Source organism: Sebastes fasciatus, chromosome 7, assembly GCF_043250625.1.
Source record: "Sebastes fasciatus isolate fSebFas1 chromosome 7, fSebFas1.pri, whole genome shotgun sequence".
NCBI lineage: Eukaryota > Metazoa > Chordata > Actinopteri > Perciformes > Sebastidae > Sebastes > Sebastes fasciatus.
The window spans coordinates 7,265,495-7,289,568 of record NC_133801.1 but is presented as its reverse complement, the minus strand read 5'-3'; the positions used below and the strand labels follow the sequence as shown (position 1 = coordinate 7,289,568).

General features: G+C 40.4%; 2 protein-coding genes across 3 annotated transcripts; both read right to left on the bottom strand.

Annotated features, from left to right (window-relative positions):
* Nucleotides 1-21: 21 nt before the first annotated feature.
* On the bottom strand, nt 22-12,776 carry LOC141771236 (coatomer subunit beta'-like). Of its 2 annotated transcripts, XM_074641283.1 has the most exons (23): nt 12,645-12,776; nt 11,334-11,471; nt 11,097-11,183; nt 10,698-10,824; nt 10,455-10,603; nt 9,948-10,094; nt 9,231-9,330; nt 8,989-9,131; nt 8,402-8,601; nt 7,822-7,932; nt 7,336-7,424; nt 7,141-7,247; nt 6,913-7,056; nt 6,469-6,599; nt 5,919-6,126; nt 5,541-5,651; nt 4,649-4,863; nt 4,457-4,549; nt 4,007-4,187; nt 3,727-3,798; nt 2,040-3,068; nt 240-877; nt 22-90 (listed from the first exon to the last, which is right to left on the bottom strand). In XM_074641283.1, the coding sequence occupies exons 1-22, from the start codon at nt 12,645-12,647 to the stop codon at nt 788-790; spliced, it is 3,675 nt and encodes a 1,224-aa protein (XP_074497384.1). In that variant the 5' UTR covers nt 12,648-12,776; the 3' UTR covers nt 22-90; nt 240-787. The 2 variants fall into 2 exon arrangements, with proteins under 2 accessions (XP_074497384.1, XP_074497386.1); XM_074641285.1 differs by lacking the exon at nt 22-90 and having other exon boundaries at nt 652-879; nt 2,045-3,068.
* Nucleotides 12,777-16,468: 3,692 nt separating this feature from the next.
* LOC141771238 (retinol-binding protein 2-like) lies at nt 16,469-18,462 on the bottom strand. Its single transcript, XM_074641287.1, has 4 exons — nt 18,307-18,462; nt 17,115-17,293; nt 16,894-16,995; nt 16,469-16,620 (listed from the first exon to the last, which is right to left on the bottom strand). Exons 1-4 carry the CDS (start codon nt 18,377-18,379, stop codon nt 16,570-16,572), a joined length of 405 nt encoding a protein of 134 aa, XP_074497388.1. The 5' UTR covers nt 18,380-18,462; the 3' UTR covers nt 16,469-16,569.
* Between the last annotated feature and the right edge of the window lie 5,612 nt (nt 18,463-24,074).

Below are 24,074 nucleotides of genomic sequence, written 5' to 3'. Positions count from 1 at the left end.
AAAATAACTTGGAGGCCTGGATAACATGTAAGACTTTATTGATTGACGCTTATTTAATTCACTTTTCATGTCCGGATGCACCGTATCATACTTCCTTTTTAAGAAAACACACGTAAGGCACTTATAACCGAAGCATACCGTAGATTTGACATGAGTTTATCTGATCAACTAAAAGCAGCAGTATGTGTTGATACAAACTTTGAGAAGTAAACATGACTATTACGATCCAATTAAGACACTGGATGTAATCTAATGGGGGATTAGTCCAAATCGTAGGCTTGTTGCAACACTTCTGAATGCATACTATTTATAAAAATCATGACTCTTATCAGATGGAAATTCAAAAATACTGCTCTGATTAGCTAAAAATCCAGCAGGAATGATCGAGAAAATAAATGGTTCACTTCAGGAATGAAAGCAATATTCAAACTGGAAGAGATCCTCAATGGCTTAGACAACACCCTGATCTACAGCAGTGTCACGCTGTGTGAGGTATGAGGAAGAAGAGGTACTGAGAGTAATGCCCCATTCGTTTTCATGCAGTCAGATGTTAACTCATGGATTTTCATTGTAAACCGATGAGACTTGCATAAATTGATAAGGCTGCGGTTTAATTTCTGCCTTCTTGGAGGTGTACCTTGGAATAATTTTGACTATCAGTCCGCAACCAAGAAAGCAAATGCTTGTTAATTAACCTTAAAGGCATTTTAGTCTGCTAACCGCTTATGATTGTCTTGGAAAACTGTTTGAGTTCTTTGGTCACTGAAAAAAAAACAGAAAAGTTTGTCTATTCACTCAAGAAATCCTCGTCTAGGTTGACATCTGTAGTGTCGATATCTTCCAGGTCAAAATTGTCCAGATCCAGATCATCCAGGCCCTACAGGTGTAAGTGGAAAACAGAAGGCGTTGCATTAAAGGAAACAAGAAGTTCAAGGCTGCATACAATTATTTATTTGATCCAACAATAACCTAGACCCTGTTTTCCCATGTTTCTGTGTCTAATTGAGTAATGGGGACAACACTTTTTGAAATTGGTCCAGTATTGAGGGAGAACATGCAGCCACCAGCCGCTAAATGAGCTGTAATGTAATCATTAGGGGCAACCTGGCGTCGTCAATGTACGTCCCCTAAAAGTGCTTGTTTTCTCCCCTGACAGGCTCATGGTACGTGTCCACAGGGGCGTTTTTTTATCGCGAGGGATCGCCTCGCTTCCCAGCATCGGACGCTTGATGGGCTGCCACTAGGCACCTGATTGGAAGAACGCTTACTCTCGTGGGCTGCTCCCAACTTTCAAACCGGAACAAACATGGCGGCTCGTTTGGAAACTTTCTTCTCTTATATTATGAAAATAGTTCACTGAAATGTGTTTTTGAAAACATTTTATGTGAGAAATAAGCCATGCGGTTGCTAAATCTGTCTTTATTTTGGATTGACAAAGCTTAGTTTAAAAGTTTCTCTGGAGTTTCAAGAGTCGGCGAATCACGTCGGACCCCGTGATTTGCATAAAGTAGCCTAGACCTCAACTTTATGCAAATGAGGAGCGGGCGACACGACACCGTGGAAATTTGCTAAATATTGACACCCATGACGTTGAAAATCTTTAGATAACACTAAGCTACGCTTTCTGTACTCCAACGCATCAAACTCTGACAACAACTGTGGCCCATGGCGCTCGTCTCTCCAACTCTCACTCATGTTTCCACTGTTGTCTTCCGGCAATAAGTCAAATGACACAATGACAAACAGAAAGCGTAAGGTAAGAAGAACTAGGGTTAACTAGGGTAATGTTGTCAGACACTTATAATAACAATCTGAACCTGTCAGTGGCAAAAACTAGTGCTTATAGTTGACATAAACTGAGGGTGCCAGGTTGCCCCAAATGATTACATTACAGTCCGTTTAGCAGCTGCTGTCTGCAGCGTTCTCCCTCAATACTGGACCAATTTCAAAAAGTATTGCCCCATCAGTCACTTTGACACAGAAAAATGAGAAAATAGGTTGAAAAATACCAAAGTTATCCTTTAAAAACTGATATTTACCTCCTCATCTATCTCTGCATCGAGGTCCTGTGCAGCTCCCTCAGGACCTGCCTCCTCCTCCTCCACGCTCCTCTCTACTGGGGATAAAACCTCTGGCTCAACCTGTAGAAGCACAGCAGGCTCCAGGTTCTCCTCAGGCTTTACTGGGAGTGCTGTGGTTGGTTCCTCTTCTGGCTCTTGTGCTGAGACTGGCTTCAATGCTGGCATTGTATCCTGGAGTGGGTCTAGCAGTGGATCGAAGGCAAAATCTGCAAAAGTTGGGATTTGCGCAGGTACATGCTGCACCGCACTGGCTGTGTTTTCAAAGGAGATGAGCTCCTCCACCGCTGCGGGTAACGCTGCTGTTTCTGAAACCAGTTCCTCAGTAACATGAGTCTCCTCTGCTGCTGTATCTACGATGGTTGGTGTTTCCCAGGAGATGATATCTGTTTCCAGTTCTTCATAAACAGGTACAGATTCCATTACATCGGTCTCAACTATCAGATCACTGCTAACTAGGACGTCCTCTGTTGCTATGGTTTCTGTTGCCACTGTCTCACTCAGTGTTTCTCTCGTTGCCGTGATGGTTTCTGATGTTGTTGTCGTGATGGTTTCTGATGTCTCGATTAGATATGTTTCAGATATACAGGCAGCCGGCGCAGCATCAGCTGCTTCCTGAACATCTGTCTCAACTGATGATCTGACATTTTCCACGAGACTGAACTGCACCATCTCTGGCTCTCCGGGGGCAAACTCTGTGGTGGACTCCACGATGTCTTCCTCTACAGAGACTGAAGCCTCCTCTGGTGTAGTGATGGTGTCCTCCTCAGAAGACACAGATTCTGCTCGCTGTGGTTCTTCTGTTACGGTGACAGACAGAGGGGATGCTGCTTTTGGGATGGATTCTTCTTCTTCTGTTGCTGAAACAGGATCAATAACTTCTTGTTTTAGTAGAACAGGTTCCTCCACGACTGCTGTTTCTGGAGGTGAAGCCTCCGTCACTGCTGCTGCTGCGACCATGACGCTTTCACTGATGCTCTTCACCTCTCCCTGTATATAGAACAAGCAGAATTACAATTCTGTTTTAAAAGATAGGTTGACTTTTTTATGTAAAAGTACCAATAAATTAATGTCAAAATGCTCCATTGCAGTTAAATGAGCAACATCTTGGTATGAAAATGATAGGGGTGGGGGAAACGAAATCAATACAGCATAGTATCGCGATATTTTGCGTCGCAATATTGTATCGACACATTCAAGTAGCGATCTTTAATCATATAAACTATTAACCTCTTAACAATCCGACGGACCGCCAGTCGCTATTCTGTCTTTCAGAGGTTGTAGCGGGCTCAGTCTTAAAGCTAGAGTGAAGATACTGTTATAATATGAAACTACAAAAACTAAGGAATTGTACCAACCATGTCACGTTAGCTTACGGGAAGAACGCTAAATAACGCTCCAAAGTTGCGCAAAATTTTGGTGAGGAAAAACTGGGTCCCTTGACCTCTGACCTCAAGATATGTGAATGGAAACTCTGAGATGAACAGAGTGAAAACTGTATCTTATTAGATAAAACAGATGTTGCAGAAATTGCATAATCTGCAGTTGGAAAAGGTAATAAATCGCAATACGTCTTATTGCAATCATGGGGCCTCTGTTGATTCCCATCACTAACTAATGATGTAGAGGAGCAGATTCTGGTCCTCACCTCTGGCCCAGTGATCTCTCCTTTAGATGCAAAACCTGCAGATTCCTCCAGAACATGACGGTCCTCATTTGGCTGAAGAAGAGAGAGAGAAACAGGCATAATATAACCTCAAACATGATGCTAAAAGTATGAACAATTAATTCAGATGATTCAATAATGATAAAACAGCAAAACATTTTCAACAACAACTGACTAAAAAACATTTTGTGCATCATTCAGGATAAAATAACTCCTAAATATATTAAAGTTTTCAACTATAGTTCCTCTGACGTCCACTAACCATGATGAGTGGGTATTCTGCAGCAGGCCTGACCACGACATGAGTATCCTTCAGGTACTCTTCAGCCAGCAGGGCTTGCTGGAGGCCAGGGAACAGGTTGCTGTACTGGGAGGGGTCAGCCAGAGCATCTGCTGCCTTCTTGTTCACCTTGGACAGACTCTCCTTCCACAGCTTCACCACCCTGGAGGAAGGGAAGCGTATACAGCTCATAATGTAAATAAACACACAGATATAGATATTCCCATTATCAAAAACTTTCAGAAGTTGCATCCACAGATTTTGATTTGGACTTTGTAAATTTGTTGTCAACAAAAACAGGTATTATTTATTATAAATTACAGGCAAACTAGTATATGCAAAGGTCATGTATGGATAGAAGATTAATGAATGCACACAGACACAGCCGGTACACTCAGGCATACGCTGTGCACTCGATAGAAACAACTTTACCGTGACACCTGGCTGGGCAGATATGTTCTTGCCAGAAATGCAGCCTCTGGTAACCGATTTGTTTCGATGAGAAGCTCCAGACATTTGTCCAACCTGGGCAAATACAGAAAAGAGGTGATGTGCAAAAATACAATAAACTAATTTGGAAAAGTTGATTGAAATCTGGATTCAAACATAGTTTCCTCTGCTCACCTTCCCTGCAGGAAGTAGGTGAGGAAGGCCACGTTGGTCTTCCCATCCTTCTCCGCCCCCTCGGCCAGTTTGCCCACCATGTTGGCGTTGCCCGAGGCCGTGGCCAACAGCAATAATCCCCCGTAATCCTGAGCCTGGTGCAGACACTCCTGAGCCAAGCTGAACTGGCACTTTGTAGTCGCGAGCTCTGCCAGCTGCTTCCATTTCTGCTCTGACTGGAGCACCCACATGCCAAAGAGACAGGAGAGAGAGAGAGGATTATCACAGGAGGACAAGCATGAACAACAAAACACTGTGAGGCAGCTACTCAGTATGGGAGGCCAGCGGTGCGACTCACCCTGAAAGACTTCTATAGTAAAAATGACTGATTCTATTATCAATACAGAACTAAAGAGAACAAAAGCTGGATAACTGAAGTTCGGTTTCTTCCGATTGTTTTTTCTTTTTAGTGTGTTAGTGTGGTAAAATGTCTGCATGGTTGTATGTAAGTGTATAGTTGTATTTGTAAATGTGTATGTATGTGTATGTATGGGTGCAAGTGTGTATGAATAAATGTATTGTTTTTATTCTTTATGATGTACAATCATGAGATTTCTATTTTTTATCATTGTAAATTCTGCTTTTATTCAGTTAACTGTGAGCATGAATGCAAATAAACTCAAACTCATCCTGCATACTACACAGCTACCAGCCTCAATTATTTTATTATGATATAAACTAATGTAAAGATCCTCCAAAAGACTGTGTGCAGTTTGATAGACAGCAGATGTCACACATACTGTATCATTTATTGTTGCTAAAACAGTATACTATGACGATTAGTATGTAGTAATGTATAGAGTTGGGATGTAGTATGGCTCTTGTTTTTGTGTGTGTGTATGTGAGCTCTGACCTCTGCCTCCGAGGCCAGTTGATGGGCTATCTTGAGCTCTCCCAGATGCAGGGCCAGTTCAAACTTGTGTTCTGGGTCAGTGGAAACAGCCAGGGCCTGCTGTCTGAAGCCCTACACAACACAAGGAAACACAAGAAACAGGTTTATTCCATATATTCTGCTCTGTCTGACAGTGACCAACAAAGTGGTAAAACAGACTGCGTGAGAAGCAAATCCAATCCCACCATAAATATATTTGAAAAGAATCACAAGAATTGTGCCCAGAGGTTCGACTCCATCTGGCTGCCTGATGTTCTGTAAATTATGCATTCCACAGACAAATCCTCAATTTATAGTCAGTTCAAGCAGAAAGAAAAGCACAGAGCTGCACAAACGTACCTGTTTCTCCAAAAAGTTGGCCACCCTGGTCCTCTGCTCCTTGGGGATTGTGGGTAGGACCTTGTCGGCCGTGCTGAAGTCCCTCCTCATGACGGCGGTCTGGTACTCCAGCACCGACAGCAGCAGTGAGTAGCTGACGACATGCAGCTCCTTGTCTCCGAGGTAGAGACGGTCGTCCTTGGGGATGTAGCCCAGCAGGTACATGGTCCTGCACGGGAGAAAGACCGCTTTTAAGGCACTTCCTTAAGATTTTATAATGTTTTATTATATATAAAAAGATTTCATATTTACTGGATAGAAATTGATAAAAAGAGACATGAGACATTAAGTGGATTCAAAGCCGTACAGTAGATTTTTCCAACATGCCAAGGGGCATGGCTGTGACACTGATGATGGATCGTGTCTAGAAGGTAACCCTCAAATTTGAAAACTTCCAATAACCTGCAAAATCTCTTGCGAGACTCGCTGCCTGATGACGTATCCTAACCTTAACCATTCAAGGTCAATGCTTAATGCTTTGTACATTTACATGTATATACATGCATTGTACCTGTCCAGGTGAGCAATGGTGATGAGCTCTCCTCCGACGTAGTAGTTCAGTCTGTTAAGAGAGCTGGTGTAGATGAAGCAGTCTCCCACCCAAACCCCCGTTTTCACCACCCCTGGGATCTCCCCCAGCACCTGGTCAGCAGCAAGACAAAAGAAAGACACAAATAATCATTGCAAAAGATTGTTAGAATTTAAGAAGAAGTCATATTACGTATTTTAACTTATTTCTGTCTGTCTGAATGTGTTGCATTTTCTTTCTTTTGTAAAGCACTTTGAGCTACATCTCTTGTATGAAAAGTGCTCTATAAATAAAGTTGTTATTATCATTATTATTATTATTATTATTATTATATGTTACTGTAAATTACATCATGTGTATCTGGAGATTACGTTCCTGCACATTCGCTCAGGAAATACACTACTACTACTACTACATGTCTCTAACCTCGAAGGCGCCCTCTATCCCGTCCTCCGTTATCTCCTCCTTGGACTCCTGGGCCGCCGCCACTCTCTCTTGTAGGTAGCGCAGCACAAAGAACGACTCGTCTGTACCGATACACACCAGCTCCCCAGAGTCAGACCAGAAGATCTAAAGACAGGAATACAGACAGATATTATAAGAGGGTAACAGACAGACTGCTGGAGATGTAAGAGCAGTAACAGTATGACTCACATGTTTAGGCTGGATCTCGATGCGGCGGATAAGTTCACCAGTCTCCCAGTCGTAGAAGGCCAGGCTGCTGTTTGACCTCACGCCCAGTAAGAAGCCACCAAAGATACCTGTGGGACAGCAGGATACCAAGCATTAGATACATACTGTATCTACACACACACACAAAAACTTGACGAAATAGGAAATGAAACTCACCTTCAGCCCCAAACTCGGGTTTAAAAGCCTTCTTCTCTTTGAAGTTCTTAAATAGTTTGACCATACTGCTTCCCTCCCGTACGGCATACCTAAGAAAATAATGTACACACTTTATTATAATGAACCCGTGAAGTGAATTACTCTTATTGCATATATTTTACAGTTATAACTAGTTGAAGGAATAGTTTGGGAAAAATACTCAGATGAGTAGATCAATACCACGCTCATGTTTACTATTAAGGTATATTATAGATACTTTCTCTCATTGTTGTTTATAATTTTAACTTTATTTATCCATAATTTAGAATTTCCCTTTACAGTTACTGTTTTATTCGTTATTGACAATCAATAAAAAAGACCTTTGAAAGAAAGAAAAATAACTTGCTAAGCTAAGCTAAGCTCGCTCTGGAACCTCTATTTAAGTCTCGGCAAGAATGCAAACAAGTGTATTTCCCCTAATGTCTAACTATTCCTTTGAGAACTCACTGTGAGGAGTCGTGAGCCCAGACGAACTCCTGAGCGGAGCCGAAGCTCTTGTTCCTCAGAGCCATGGCGGTGTAGATGATATACTCCCCATCTCCACACACCACCACAAATCTGCAAATACACAAAACACAAACATGTATGGATACAACATTACATTTTGAAACATCTACTAAGGATGATACACACTATTCTCACCCTAAAAGAATCAGGTAGGCACCACTGTTTTACCTTTGTCCTGGATATTACACCGTGGTTAGACACAAACATACAGTCCAGTCCAGACACTTTAATGTGTCGTTACTCCAAATCATATAAAAACTATAAACCTCTCTCAAAAGATCAAACCAGGACATACATTTGACACTTTATTTTCATTTTCATTATCTGTAATATTAATCTGTAGATTATTTTCTCTATTAATCGATTAGTTGTTTGGTCTATAAAATGTCAGAAAATGGTGAAAAATGTCGATCAGCGTTTCCCAAAGCCCAAGATGATGTCCTCAAATGTCTTGTTTTGTCAGTTTACTGTCATAGAGGAGTAAACCTATAAACCTCTTATCACCACTGCTTCCACTCACCTCCCGTTGGGGCTGTGCTGGATGGTCTGTGGGAAGATCTCACAGCTGCCCATGTCTTTCACCCCCAGCGGCAGCCTCTCTCCGTCCCTGATCTCAGCGTCTCCCATGGCCTTCAGGTTGGCCTGCTGCACCTCGGAGTGGCGAGCCCACATGACCTTCCCACTGGAGTCCATGGACATGGCCGGCTCCTCCCGACCCAGCTGAGACACAGAGGAGGAGGAGGGGCACCATTTTATTATTACAGGTCAGCAAATACTCCCTCAGCTTACACAATGCAATCTGCTAGATAATATACTCCAACTGAGGGTGTATTATATGACTGCCCAAAGCTGCTGTTGAGGATAGAGAGGTCATGACCTCTATTTTCTCTGGGAAATTGTTGGTTTTAATAACCTGAGAGGTTGCTTACAGTTTAAAAAACAAATGCATGACCCTTGACCTTTATATTCTTTAAAATTGGTTATTTGTCATCAGTAATCTACGTGAGGAATTAGGGAAAACAGTATAGTGCTTAAAATGAAATATATGAAATATTGACAGCTTCTGGGAGATAGTGCTATATTATATAAAACAACAGCACAGTATACCTTGATGATGATGCTGCCTTCATCGTAGCCCAAAGCCACACTGTTGGAGCCCGGCTGGCCGCATATACACCACACCCTCTCCATGCCGTAGTTGAGGGTGTTTTCTAGCCGGTAGGTGTTGGAGTGCCACACTCGAACGGTGCCTGAGGAAACAACAGATAGGTCACATTGAACCAAGATGCTGCGGTGATTTTGGGCTACAGATCAGCTTTAAAAATGTGTCATTGAAATACACAACGTACCGTCCTCAGAGCCCGTGAGGATGATCGGCAGCTCCGGATGGAAACTAACGCACGTCACGTTCTGGGCGTGACCCTCCAGGGTCTGAACACATGTTTTGTTCTGGTAGATAAAAACACACATCACATAATGTCACTGACAATACTGTACTATGATTGTTATATCTATCCTGCTCATGTTAATATATAACATTCAATATTCACATTAAGAATAATATGCACATGCCATCTGCTACACTGGAGTGTATGCATGTTGATTTCACATATCAAATGCATTGCTTGACAACTTTTTTTTTTAGAAACTGGACATTTGGTTTTCAGAATACAAAAGGATGAACCCTAGACAAATATCTTGTTTTTGAAAACTGATACGAAGCATTGTAGAAATGCATTCCTGTGGGGATGAGATTACCATGTGAGGTTTGCTGGAATGACTCAGCTATGGAATAATTTACTGAATATGGAAGAGAGCGGGCTGACAAGAAAGAGATTTGTTGAAATTGGACGGTTTGTATGTCTCAAAGAAGAAAATTGTATTTGTTCAATATGCTGTCTGAATGATATAGACTGTTTCATTGTATTCTGTTGCTACGGCAACAGCTTTGGTCCAAGTCTACTTCCTGTCAGCTACTGCATTAAAAAACATTGCAAAAGGAAATAAAAAGTGAATTATTTATAATGTTTATGTTGTCAAGTTTGAAAAGGTCTATAATGTGGCACCTGATAATCCCAGATCTTGACCATGCGGTCGTCGGCCCCTGATATGAGGTAGGGCTTGTCTCCTCCGCTGTAGTAGTCGATGCAGTTCACCCCCTTCTCGTGGCCCTCCAGGGTGAAGTTGGGAGTCCTGGAGCCGAGCTGCCACACCTGCAGCAGGCAGAGGAGAAACATGCCGTGAGCAACCGACGACAGTTTACGAGTAATAGAATGATTTAAGGATATTTTGTGGCTCATTGCAGGTATCAATAGTGTGGGTAAATGAGGCTTCGATCGAGAGGATTTAAAGCCTCTATCTCACAGAAGCGGTGTTGTTAGTGGTAGTGCTTCTCAAAACTGAAACTACATTTCCCATAAACCCCGTTACATCTGACTGTGACTGTCACTATTACCTTCATTTAAACTGGAAGAACAGCACACACCTTCTTCTGTTGTGACCTGAAGCAATCTTTGTTTGTGTACTCTTACAAGCATTTGCATGTACGTGTGTGTGTGTGTGTGTGAATGTACCTTAATAGTTCTGTCCAGAGAGGCGCTGGCAAACTGGTTGTTGTCTTTGGGGTTGATGACGATCTGCATGACGTAGTGAGTGTGTCCCTCGAACACTTGACCACACGACCACTTCCTGTCCCAGTCCCACAGCTTGATCAACATGTCATCTGAAAACATACACACATAAAACAAAGTTTTAGAACCACAAATGTACAAAGACAGGTACAAAATGTTATTTTGTTGTATGTAGTTGTTTCCTACCACTGCTGGTGAGGATGTAGGGCTGTGTCGGGTGGACAACGATGCAGCGGATGTAGTCAGAGTGAGCCTCAAACATGTGAACCCGCTCCAGAGTGTTGTAGTTGAACACACGGATCTGCATGTCATCCTGGGGAAAGACAGAGAGATTGACAAGTGCAAAAAACACTGCTTAATGCACTGTAGAACCCCAACGGGTAGAAAACCATTGGGTCACCAATTCAGCCCAAGACAATCAGTTATTTTGACAACTTTGACCCAGTGATTTGTAGAGTTTACGATAAAGAAATGCAACAATCTCACAAGTTCAGTTAAACTTGATTTTCTTATCAGTTAACAAACTGAAAAGAAAGGCAACCTTTAAAACACACATTAATGCTCCATTTGAGTCGTGATACTTACAGCTCCAGCGATGACCCAGTGCTTCCTGGCTACAAACCTGGCCACTCTGACAGGCAGGTCACACAGCTCGAAGGTTTTCACCATCATCTACACACACAGGAGTCACACCACATTAACATTATATACTTTCTTTCCATCGGATAATCAAAAGCTTGGATGGAGAGATATGAAGTGATTGTGTGTGTGAAGGAATGACTCTAAAAGAAGTGATTGAGTGATTAGAGGAATGATGGTGACCTGTGTCTCGTGGTTCCAGACCACCACAGTGCCGCTGTAGAGGCTCGCCACCATCCAGGGCTCGGTGGGGTGCAGATCTGCACTCTTCACCCGGTCTGACCGAGCGGTCAGCTTCCGCTTGATGTCCAACCGCAGAGGCTATAATATCAAATAAGACAAAAAAATGGAGATTAAACTAAAAAAATATGAATCTGCATCAGTTAAACCCATTTGTGACCGCAACTTTTGGTGGAAGTGTTCTCTGGCCTTGACGAAGCAGAAATATGAATCATTTTTCTTTGTCTGAAAAGTGAGTTTTTCTTATCATACTATATACTGTATAGTCTTAGGACACACGTGGCTACTGTTTTTGCAATAGACTCCATTATAATTTTGGAAAAAACAGTAGTCCCATGTGCCCAAATACTACACATAGTATGATAAGAAAATGTCTGTATCTCATTAACTACAAGGAGCACAATCTATGAACTCATAACAAGTTGAATGTCAAAGATATGCACACATATGTAGTGTAAAAACTCATATGGAAAACATTTAATAAACACAATGTTAGCCTGACTTTGACTATTAATAAAAGTGTGATTTTTCATGTGATCTAAACATTTCAAAGTGGTAGCATTAGATACTTTCCCAAAGTATGTCTGTACCAAATATAAACACTTTTTTTTACCAATCAGAACAAATGTTGTGGCATGTTTCCTTATCATACTAAATATAGTCTTTGGGCTCATAGGGGCTAAACAGGAAACTGTAAAAACACTCCTGTAGCAGCCTGTATTGTCACTATTATAGTCCATATGGTTTTGCATTGTAGACACTTTTAATTCAGGGACTTAGTGGACACATTTTTTAATGAAATGTTTATTCTATTTCAGGTTTTGCAGCCAGAAATGGAGGGGGTGTGTCTGTTGATACTTCCCACGAATTCCACATTTTCTCTGCATGCCTGCTCCAGAACCACTGAGTCCTTTCAAGTCTAATCATGCCAATGAGAGTTACAGTAGTAGCCTTTTCATTTGGCCACTTTTAATGACAAACATCCCATAAGCAAACCTAAAAACTTTATCATGCAACAAAAGAAATGTAAAATGCCTTTCTGTGCTGCTATTAACTTTATTGATGATGAAATAATTGCAGTTTCTGGGTTATTGCTGCATGTAGCTTCCTTTTTCTACTGTGTATTTGAATGGAGTTTTATGGAGAGTGATTACACACACGGTGCCGCGTGTCACTCACATTAGACCTACCGAACATCAACAAACAACTAAACAAAGTTATGGTAAAGTATTTAGTTTGTGTTTTTCCTCCTACCATGGTTCCACGTCAGAGAGTCTCTGCGGTGCTTGTCCTGTAAAATGACCGGATCTCCTGCTGCCCTCGTCGGGCTTCAACTGTGGAGTTCACTGGACAAAGTTTGGTGACCAAGAGAAGAGGAATACAAACAGAACGACTTCCGGTAGTCAGTTTCACAATAAACCTCCAAGCAGTGAGAGGCTATCTGACAAAATGCAGTAGAAGATGACAAAAAACTACACGTAAACTATAAATGAATAAATGAATAAATAAATAAATAAATAAATAAATAAATAAATAAATAAGTAAATGAGTGAGTGAGTGAGTAAATAAGTAAGTAAGTAAGTAAGTAAGTAAGTAAGTAAGTAAATAAATAAATAAATGAATGAATAAATGAACAAATAAATGAATAAATAAATAAATGATAAATTAATAAATACATAAGTAAGCAAGTAAGTATGTAAGTAAGTAAGTAAGTAAATAAATAAATGAATAAATAAATGAATAAATAAGTAAATAAGTAAGTAAGTAAGTAAGTAAGTAAGTAAGAAAGTGAATAAATGTGAGTGAGTGAGTGAGTGAGTGAGTAAGTAAGTAAGTAAATCAATAAAAAAAAATAAAAAAAATAAAAAATAAAAAATAAAAAATAAAAAATAAAAAATAAAAAATAAAAAATAAAAAATAAAATAAATAAATAAATAAATAAAAATATATATAGAAGATTCTTGCATTAACTCATGCATGACATACTATTAATTCTTGTACATTCCTGATAGTTCATGAAGTACTACATGATGCCTTTTCCCTTTCCTGCGGCTGCTTGCTCCCAGGAGGCCAATGCTCTCTTCAGGGTCAACCTGACGCGGGTTTAACCGCCGATTTACCTGCAATTGATGAACCACCTTCACAGCCAAACTTCAAGGTATTTCCCTCAGAAAATCAAGGTGCTTATCACCAAAGTGCTATGGACAGTTTTCTTGTTTGGAATACGGTATATAATCAACGAGGCGCTTATCAGTTAAATGAGCAGACGTTTCTCCAGCGGAGCTAACGGTCCATTTCACCATCCAAAATGCTGCAATATACATGCATTTGTAAGTAGTGCTCTTCCAAAATTGTCATTTGTTGGTGAACACTAACTAATAGGCCTAAGTATTGACGCTATATTTTAATATTTAAACATTTCACAAATGTTTTCTTGTGCAATGTGCAATGCAATGTGCAATATTACTTATTTTTCTGTTTGTTAGCTTACTTTACCTTTTTTATTTTACTTATCTTATCTTATTTACTCAAATTACTAAATGTATCTTACTTATTATATTAGGCACTGTTGCTAGAAATAGCACTTTTTTATTTTATACACTTGGATTTTTATACACTTGAACTTGTTGTAATTGTGTTGTATTTTTGAGCAAATTTCTGGCACAAGAATCTTATCTTATCTTTTTATGGTTGTAAATGTAAGGCTTTTATTTTGAAGATAAATCATCCTGTTTCCGGTTGAAACCTCTCTGTGGTTGTGTGACTTGACGCAGTTTGTTTTGGCGACGTGGATCCTCCAGCGCTTCCTGTGGGAGGAGCTCGAGATCCGGTAGAGAAGCAGAACATGTTGTACCTGTCTGCTCCTCTACACTGCAAAAAACAACAACACACACAGGTTACACTCAAAACAAACCCACCAAGTTCACTTTTTAGTCCCTAAAATTTACCATAGATGAGCATAGATTTAAAATGCCCTTTTGGTGTTTTTATTTAATGCAAATCTTTTAGAGAATTTCAGGCTGAATAAGAATCTTCAACTAGTTTCATTTTGACATTTTTTGCAGTGCATCTTCAGAGCAGAGACTCTCTTGTACAAATATTCCAGGCATAATTTTCATAATAAGAGAAAACTTTCAGTAGAAAGGTCAGTTTCAAAATTTAAATTAATATATAAAATATGTGCCTAGTCTTTTTTGTTGTTCTTAAATAAATAAATAAATAAATAAATAAATAAATAAATAAATAAATAAATAAATAAATAAATAAATAAATAAGTAAGTAAGTAAGTAGGTAAGTTATTTAAAAAAACAACAAACAAGAGTTGAGGAAGAAGACACGCCACTGCCTCCATCAACTGAGTCCACCCAGCCGGTTCTTCAGATTAATTAGCCAATAAGAAAGTAAGAAAGTAAGAAAGTAAGTAAGTAAGTAAGTAAGTAAGTAAGTAAGTAAGTAAGTAAATATATGTTGTTCTTAAGGTTTTTTGTTCTTAAAGTGGAAAAGTGTAATACTACCACTAATTATAATAATACATTTGATTTGAAAACTGCTTTTTTAAACTCAGAGTGCCAGAAGACAAGATTGAAAAACAAAAACATTAGTTAGACATAAAGGCACATAACTAATTAATTAATTAATTGCAGGTGAAGACAGTGATAGAAATCATCATAGAAATGAAGTGAAAATGTAATAAAAATGGATCATTACTGGCAAGATTACTATGGGGACAAGAACTGAGGAAGGTTGTGAGGTGTGTGTGTGTTATGTGTATACATATATATATATATATATATATATATATATATATATATATATAACACTTTTAGTACAAAGGTCATTTTCAAAATTTAAATACATATATAAAATATGTTTAATAAGTTTTTTGTTCTTAAAGTGGAAAAGTATAATACTACTACTAATTATAATAATACATTTCATTTGAAAACCTCTTTTCTAAACTCAGAGTGTCAGAAGACAAGATGGAAAAACAAAAACATTAGTTAGACATGAAAGCACATAACATTGCAGGTAGAGACAGTGATAGAAATGAAGAGAAAGTGTAAATGGATCATTACTTTATTACTGAATAATGGGAATAATAACTGAGGGAGGCTGGACCTTAATTTAGAAAAACAACTACTTGCTCCATGATTGTAATATCTATGTATAAATATATAGGTATAAATATTAGGGCTGTCAAAGTTAACGCGATAATAACGCGTTAGCGCAAATTTGTTTTAACGCCACTAATTTCTTTAACGCATTAACGTAACTTGTAATTTTTCAGGTTCATTTTTAAAGCTAGAGTGAAGATACTACTGGCACGGCCATTTTCAAAGGCGTCCCTTGACCTCTGACCTTAAGATATGTGAATGAAAATGAGTTCTATGGGTACCCACGAGTCTCCCCTTTACAGACATGCCCACTTTATGATAATCACATGCAGTTTGGGGCAAGTCATAGTCAAGTCAGCACACTGACACACTGACAGCTGTTGTTGCCTGTTGGGCTGCAGTTTGCCATGTTATGCTTGGAGCATATTTTTTATGCTAAATGCAGTACCTGTGAGGGTTTCTGGACAATATTTCTCATTGTTTTGTGTTGTTAATTTATATCCAATATAAATACATACATACATTTGCATGAAGCAGCATATTTGCCCACTCCCATGTTGATAAGAGTATTAAATACTTCACAAATCTCCCTTTAAGGTACATTTTGAACTGATAAAAAATGTGCGATTAATTTGCGATTAACTATGGACAATCATGCGATTAATCACGATTAAATATTTTAATCGATTGACAGCCCTAATAAATATATATATGTGTGTATATACTGTATATATGTATATATATATATATATAGTTTTTTAAAGTATTCTTTTCACCTTTACTTGACAGAAGACAGTGTAGAATGGGGGGAGCGAGAGAAGGGTATGGCATGCAACAAAGGTCCCAAGGTCACAATCGAACCCATGCTGTAAGGCGCTGTTACCACTCGGCTACCAAGGCGCTCCATTGTAATGCATATTTTTAATAAAAATTATAAAAAAAAACATTTAAAAAAAAGAACAGTGGTATTCAGTCAATTTATTGCAGGTCTTCACAATTACATTATAAACAGGCAGAAACATGCAACACAGGACAGACAGTTAGTGCAGATGCGTTTGGTCTTATTAGGCCTTCTTAAATACTTGTTTGCAGACTTTGTCGAGCACAGTGATTTCCTGAAAGAGAACACACAGACCTTTAGACTGCAGGTCCAACATGATGCAACAACGATTCATTATCTTGTTTATTGTTATTGCGATAGTCGGATCGAATTGATGGTTGGGAAATATCAAGCAAGTGAAGGGAGAAAGTGTTTTTATCTTTTTAATTTTCGTACTTTGTGTTTACTCAGTGTGGCCAACTTGAGAGGCTGATTTTGACCACACAGGAACATCTAATTTCCTGGCAAACAAACTCTCCCCTGATTTATGTGTCTCGCTCTCTCTCACCAGGTATAGCAGGTCTCCCTCGATCCAGTGTGTCCAGCCACGGTTTTCTTTCTCCCCCTTCTGAACACACACCAGCTTGTCGCCATCCCAGGTAACCAGTGTCTGATATCACCACACAAACACACAAAAACAGCATAATTTTAATGGTTATTATTCAAAAATATTGTTTTATAACTATCGTCAGTTCAAATTCACTGTGAAATACAAGAAAACTGTCCTACCTGGACCTTCCGGTTGTCCAGGCCCTTTGTGTGCTCCTCAAACTCCTCTCCCACGGTGAAGTTGACCTCGTAGTTTCTGAAGGTGCTCACTGTCTTCGTTTCAAACTTGTCTCCGTTCTGGACGATCATTTTAGTCTGATGCAGGTGGGCGGCGATCTTTCTGGTGGCAAAGTCAATATCTGCCAACATGAACGAATGGGATTTAATGTCAGTAGCAGTATGAATCAGTTGGTGTGTAGTTGGACTTTTTTCCAGACTAAATCCTTAAGTACACACTACACAGACACTCCAAACCACACATCCACGTCCACACACATGACACCCCAGGGCACTTATTATGATTCCTCTCCTACTGGTCCCTTTGACAGTCTCATTTACCCTTTAAAAATGACCTCGCTCCGAGTCAAATGAGTCCCTCCGCCCTGTTCAGCATCGGGGCCCTGAGAACCACCCACCCAGCCCGACCGTTTAGATATTCATATCCCATTTGCCTCAACGTGAAAATTCAATTTCTTCCCATCGCTCTTACAGATGAGGCCCCTATATTTACCCATCTAAATAATATTTTTGACCCATTTCCATAAGGGTGTCATTTTCCTATCCGCTCGATGGAAATGAGGTGGAGGCATTCAGGATTTCCCGGATTTTGTGTGAGCTGAGTGTACCGGGGTTGTTTTTATGAATTGCAGATAGAGTCGTGAATAATGAAAGTGTTTCTGGGCCTGATCAATGACGCGCCACAAAGCGGAGAGCAGAGCGGTCGTCTCTCTCTCTCTCTCTCTCCCTCTCCATCTTTTTTTTTTTAAATGACGAGCTGGCCCGCTGCCTGATCCAGGGTCGGAATCTGTCTTCCTTTTCTGCGGATCAGGAGGATGAAAATGCAGAAAGGGAGTGAATCAATATTTATTTGGTGCGGTAACAGACGGCAACCGCTCAGAGAGTGGAGGTTAACTTGGCCTGACAGCAGCTCAATGAGGAAATGAAGCAGTGCCACAGCATTCCTCTTTCTTCCTCTCCATCTCATTCCCTCACACTGCTGCTCTCTCACTCTTTCTGTCCAAATGTTCTGCTCTGGCCTCCCTCCATACTTGGCTGCATCTTTACATGCAAACTTCTAATTGACTCCTGATTTTAATGAGGAGTCACAAGCCACAGTCTCCCCTTTTTATGCCATTATAAGAGGGCAACTTACCAATGGCCTTCATGGTGTCCTCAAAGCCGTCGTTGCTCACCATCTCCCAGCGTCCATTGTAGTCTGCAGGCATGTTTCCCTGTTATGTGAGTGGAGGTAGCGGTTTGCTTTATCACACTAAGAGAGACAGTTCAAGCTCAACCCTTTTATACACACTGCGAGTGTGTGTGTGTTAATATGTATGTGTGTGTGTACCAAAGATCACGGTCTGCCTGATAAACTCCCTCAGGTCAGGGTGTGTGTGTGTATGATAACAAGTTCAGTCTTCCGTTGTGTATTGTCAACGCACTCACTTCACTGCACATGCACATACAACATCATATTAACTGCAGGATAGTATGTGCACATGCTTCTGTGTCTGTGCACATATAGACTTGGGAGCACTTAGAGAGTGTGCTGCACGTTTTTTTCCAATCTCCATTTCCTCCAACCAACAAAGCCGGCTTCAGCGATCACTCATTGTAATGTACCGGAATGGAGGGAGGATGGAGACGAGCTCTGATTACCTCGGCTGCCCGCTACGAAGTTCATTCCTTGAGTCTTTTTCAGGCCTGCAGCGGAAAGATTCCTCTCTGGTTTCATATCAAGGAGCAAAGTTCAAGGGAAGACATTTTATTGACTCAAATGCATCTCCACAGTAATATTTATCAGACCCAAGTTAAAGCTTTTTTTTGTTGCAGAAATGTCTCAAGATTCTTGACTTGACACAATCAATTCAAGATAAAACACCTGGATCTACTCTATCAGCACATATTTATACCAGTGTGTTTGTGTTTGAAACATCTGAGCTGCTTAGTGTTTAGTGGTTTATGCAAAGTGGCAGGTCGGTTTGCATCGAGGTTACAGCCACTAGACCGCAGTTCATTATTTATGTTTAGGAAATGTGAAATTGATCTTGAATTGCCTTCTAATGCCTCTCTGTTCATTATCTCCGACGCTAAAACAGAGGCTGTCCTTCAGCTGCAGCCATAATCAATACAATTTGCTTTCAAAGAGCATATAGTGAAAAATGCTGCGTCCTTCATATGGTGCAACCGCAGTGCTCAGACTGACAGTTTGATCTTGTAGAGATGGGGTTGCATGTGGAGGGTCAAAGGTGAGGCGGGCGGTGTGTGTCATGCTTTATCAGAGCTGATAAGATGCATTGATTTGCAGCAACACTTATCTCTGACCTGCAGGACCTGACCAGATTGCAATGTCTAATTGCACTGTTCTACCTAATATTATCACATTTCTTTTGTGCAATGACAATGACTGATAATCCGTAACACAAACCCACACAGAATTATCACCAAACTGCAGTTTCCCTACAGCTCTACGGAGCGTTTTTAGCATCCTTCAGTTCATTCATTCATTGTTCTGGTTTTATGGCTCACAACTTTACTGTTTTGGTTCACTCTCTCATCAATCTAGTTTTCAGCAGCAGCAGGCAGATGTTTTTGGCGAAAAACAAAAGCTCTAATGAACCAACTGTACAATACCTGCATACCACATAATGGAACAGACACAGCTAGCAATTAAGAAGATAAAGAGACAGACATCAGGAGCTGTTGGAGACCAAAACAGAGTTAAACAGAGCGTGAATACCGGACTGAACGTTCATCAGTTGGACAGAAATGTGACTTCAGATACATGCTAATGTTGATCCATGCCTGCTGGATTCAGATTACGATTACTTTTATTGTCCATTAGATTTGCATAAAATTGAAATATGTCTTTGGCACTGGCATATAAGACAACACACACCATACACACAACAATACACGACAATTATGCATCTTAAAATACTAAAGTGTATATACTATTACATACTTAAAAGGAATATTGTTGTTTTTTTCACCTAGCAAAATAATGTTAGAAATCCACTGATAATACATCAATGATGAAAAAGATTATATTTAAAATGCTGAAAAAGAAAATTGTAAAACTAGTCAAAGCAACAATTTATAACACAACTTGCTGCTGTAATGAATTGCAATCTTAGTTTGCATACGGTCGATAGTCAGCTGAATGAGATGATCCTCCGTAATTGAATGTCACAGCAGCGCCTGGATGGAATGGGCAGTAGGGTTTTTATATTGTGCAACAGTGAGACAGAAACTTTAAAGGCCCTGAAAACACTTTTTATTATTTTAATTAGCTTCTAGCTATAAGCAATGGGGTACTTCATGAATGCACAAGTTTCTGTCAAAGTTGGTACACTTTTGGTTATTTCATGTGACACATTTTTGTATTTGTGTTTTTCTCTGCGTTCTTTTCACTGGTTTGAAGTGCAGTTGGAAAAAGTGATGTACGGTATTGAATGAAAATCTTGTGACAGACACACACAGTCCTGATTTAAACTAATTAGCTGAGCTTTGGCACGTTAAACTCTTAGTAGATAATACTTAAGGAGTCACAAATGTTTAACGTTACATAAATACAATATGAAACAACATTTTCAGGACTTTAAAGTATTTTAGTTATTAGTTATTCTTTCTATTTGTAACTTACAATGCTGTATCTGCACTACAAAAATGCACTTGACCCCACCTATATACATACATATTTACATGACCTTAAGGATGCCAAAACAAAAACACAACTTTTGACGTGGTGATTGTTTTTACTCAAGCTTCACCTCAAAATCAGCTTCAGGGTTGGATGACTATTTTGTTCCTTCACCACACAGGGGCAATGTTGCTGCACATGAGTCAAAGCTCCTTTTGAAAAGAGGTAGCAATACCTGGTGCTCTGTGCAAAAATAGTATCACGTTATACTGTGATCAAAGTTAAGATGACACAGAGCCATCTGCTAACCGAGGGCCGACTCTGTGGGCTGCTGGTGAATTGGAAGGAATTTGTAAGTTGTAAGAGCCGGTTAAAGAGAGCCCAGAGCTGCTTTACTGTAAACATCAAGACGAAGACGAGAGAATTTGAAACTGTTTTAGAAAACGATCCAAAAAGTAAGACAGACTGCATCCACTTGCACATGCACACACATGCTGGCACACGTACACGGCATCTCATAGACTTATGCAAATGCAATTAGGGTAGTTTTAATAATGCATGGCAGCGGATTCATTTTTAATTCTGCCTAATTCACACCTAATGGCACTTCCTGCTCCCCATAACCTTGGAGGCACACACACACACTCCACGTCTGTGAGCTGATCATACATGTCTGCACGTATCCACGCTGACATAGTCTCTTCCAAGAGTCAACATGCATGGTGATAGGCACAGCATCTCATTTTAAACACGCATCATATACAGTGGGCAATCCTGCGCCTGTACTTCCTCCGACTATTCATTTCTCCCCTCTCTCCCTCTGAGAGTTGAGTGTTTTCATCCCTCTATCTCGGCTTAATCTTCTAACAATACGATGTTGTGCATTGTGCTTTCATGCTGTGTCACTCTCTGCAATACAGCTTCAATATCCTGTGTGATTCAATTCAATTTGCTTCATTAGCGCGGCATTCAAAGCAGTGCATTACTAAGTCTTTACATCCCCGTGCAGCTCCCCCAGCGGCCCTCTTCATCTCTCCCATCTCTTCCTCCTCCCCGTTGTTTCAAAACATCAAAGGTTAGATTAATCACGATCCTTACAGAAGACAAATGATTGAGCGAAGTCTGCTCTTTGTTATGAAACCAGAGTCATGGATTTCAGCAGAGAGTAGATATATTTGTAATGTATTTTCATCCCACCCATGGACTCTAATAGTGCAGCGTCTTGCTGTGTGCTTTGATGTCCCAGTGAGAATTGAAAGGGCCCCAGTTGTTCCCACACAATTGAATGAGTTTTGCTTTTATCCTCCTTATGGAAGCCTTTCAGAAAAAAACAGAAGCAGCACAGCAGTGGTGTTACATGCGTCAGTACAAGAAGAGAAGTAGCCATGTAAGAGGAGATTGCACATACAGAAGGAATGCATGTCTACACACACACACACATACCCAGAAAATTGCATTTTCCTACTCAAAAACCTTTCCAATTTCAGACAGAGGACAAAAGCTAGGTGAGTGCCAGTCCATTTTTATGGCTTCTACGCACACAAATAGTGTGCAGTCCTTTGGAGAGCAGAAAATAATAAGTCTGCAGGTTGGACAGCCTTGATGTCAATAGACGAGGCCCATTCAGGTGCCACAGAGCGAGGTACCTGGGGAGACACGTTCTGTGCCGAGATCACCCTGTGCGTAGGCGTGTGCTGCTTCAAAACAAATGAGCTGCGTGTCCTTTGCATTTGTATCCTGTCATGAATGCATGCATGTACTGTATACGTGCTTGCCTGTGGTTGTTTGTCTATTTATGCATGCTAAATGCCCGGCCTCGCCTGACCATCATCGCTCTCCGGCACGCCTGCTTTGATCCGACCTATACTAGCCCGCACCCGAGCCCATTCTCCTCGCCACTTCCACGGAGCATAAATCAAATCCCATGTTCCACCTCTGCGTGTGTCATCGCGTCCCCTGAGGGGGAAATCTTGTGATCCTGACCTCCACCGATACACGTTGTGGTGCTTCCTCCCCCCAGAGAGGAGCATCCAGATAATCAGAGGAAGAAAACATACGGTAAGCTCTCACTATTTTTTCTTTTTTGTGGGGACTTTTTTTCCCTCAGGAAGTTTGAGCTGGAAAATGGAGAGGGGAAGAAGGGGATGACAATGCTAAATATTTCATGTTTTCCTCTTGGTAATTCCGTACGAACGAGACCTCGTTTTCCACAGAAACATGAGCAACTGTGGGACTGATTGAGGGAGCCCGGGAAGCTCTGTGTTTCTCTCTATTTTTTGCTTCTCTGCTCCGAAATAGGCCTGGATGGTGATGCATAATGCATGGGGCTTCCTATGTGGAGCTGGAAAGGGCTGTGGGTCCTGGGGGATCAGCCAGGGAAAGGGTGTCCAGATTCGCATTCTGCAGTGTAGGGCCGGGCGCATCAAATAAAGGAGATGGAGGAAAAAGATTACTTTGCCCTGCACTTACTCCTGTGTTTTTGTGTTTTTGTGTTAGTGGTACGGGTTACTGCGATACTTCTGTACACTGGGATTATTCTGGTTTTCTTATAAATCAGAGACACATCTTTACATCTCCCAATGTACCATATGGCATCTATGTTTGTGTCATGTGCTACTTTGAGGAAGGTTACAGTCTCCTCTTCGCTCCACACAGATCTGATGTTTTCTCTCTGCCACCATTTTTCGTCTCTTCAATGGACTGGAAGCTTCGTGCACGCCATAATTTATTCGCTAAGTCTGTTTCCTGTGTTCTTTATCTCGGTCTGCTTTTATCGAGTCACCAACTTTTCCACCTCAGCCGAGTCAAGAAACTCTTTTGTGATATTTCAACTTTTTTTTTCTCCACTTTCTTTTTATGCACAGATAGGAAATGTGCATGAGAAACAGGTGGATGGAAACACACTTACAGTCTGTTATTTTCACCTTTTAGAGGTGAAGTGTGAGGCTCATGTGAGCTTCACAGGTGTGCTTTTTGACTTTGCAGCTCCCTTTCACACATATTCTCAAATCATGTCATGTGAGAAAAGCTTACCTTTTGGAGCATTCAACTACATCTCAAGGTCAATGTTGGGGAGTAGCACCGCTACATGTAGGGGGCGCTAAAGTAGCCTTCAGGTAGCACAGCTACTTTTAAAATCATGTAACGTTAAAGCTCTTTTTTCTTCAGTGAATGGAACTGACTGAGGCTTTATCATGTGGCCTTAGTGTGGATCTTTGGTCATGTGATGTAATATAATCACATTGTTTTTTGTGCATGATCTCTTGTTGTTATACTGT

Coding starts and splice junctions, on each gene's coding strand:
- LOC141771236 (XM_074641283.1), bottom strand. Junction 5,652..5,918: donor CCAACTTTTTGGAGAAACAG/GTACGTTTGTGC, acceptor TGTGTTGTGTAG/GGCTTCAGACAGCAGGCCCT. Junction 4,188..4,456: donor CTGCCCAGCCAGGTGTCACG/GTAAAGTTGTTT, acceptor CCCTTCCTCCAG/GGTGGTGAAGCTGTGGAAGG.
- LOC141771238 (XM_074641287.1), bottom strand. CDS start 18,379: ATGCCTGCAGACTACAATGGACGCTGGGAGATGGTGAGCAACGACGGC. Junction 17,294..18,306: donor GGACACCATGAAGGCCATTG/GTAAGTTGCCCT, acceptor TCATGTTGGCAG/ATATTGACTTTGCCACCAGA. Junction 16,996..17,114: donor TGGACAACCGGAAGGTCCAG/GTAGGACAGTTT, acceptor TGGTGATATCAG/ACACTGGTTACCTGGGATGG.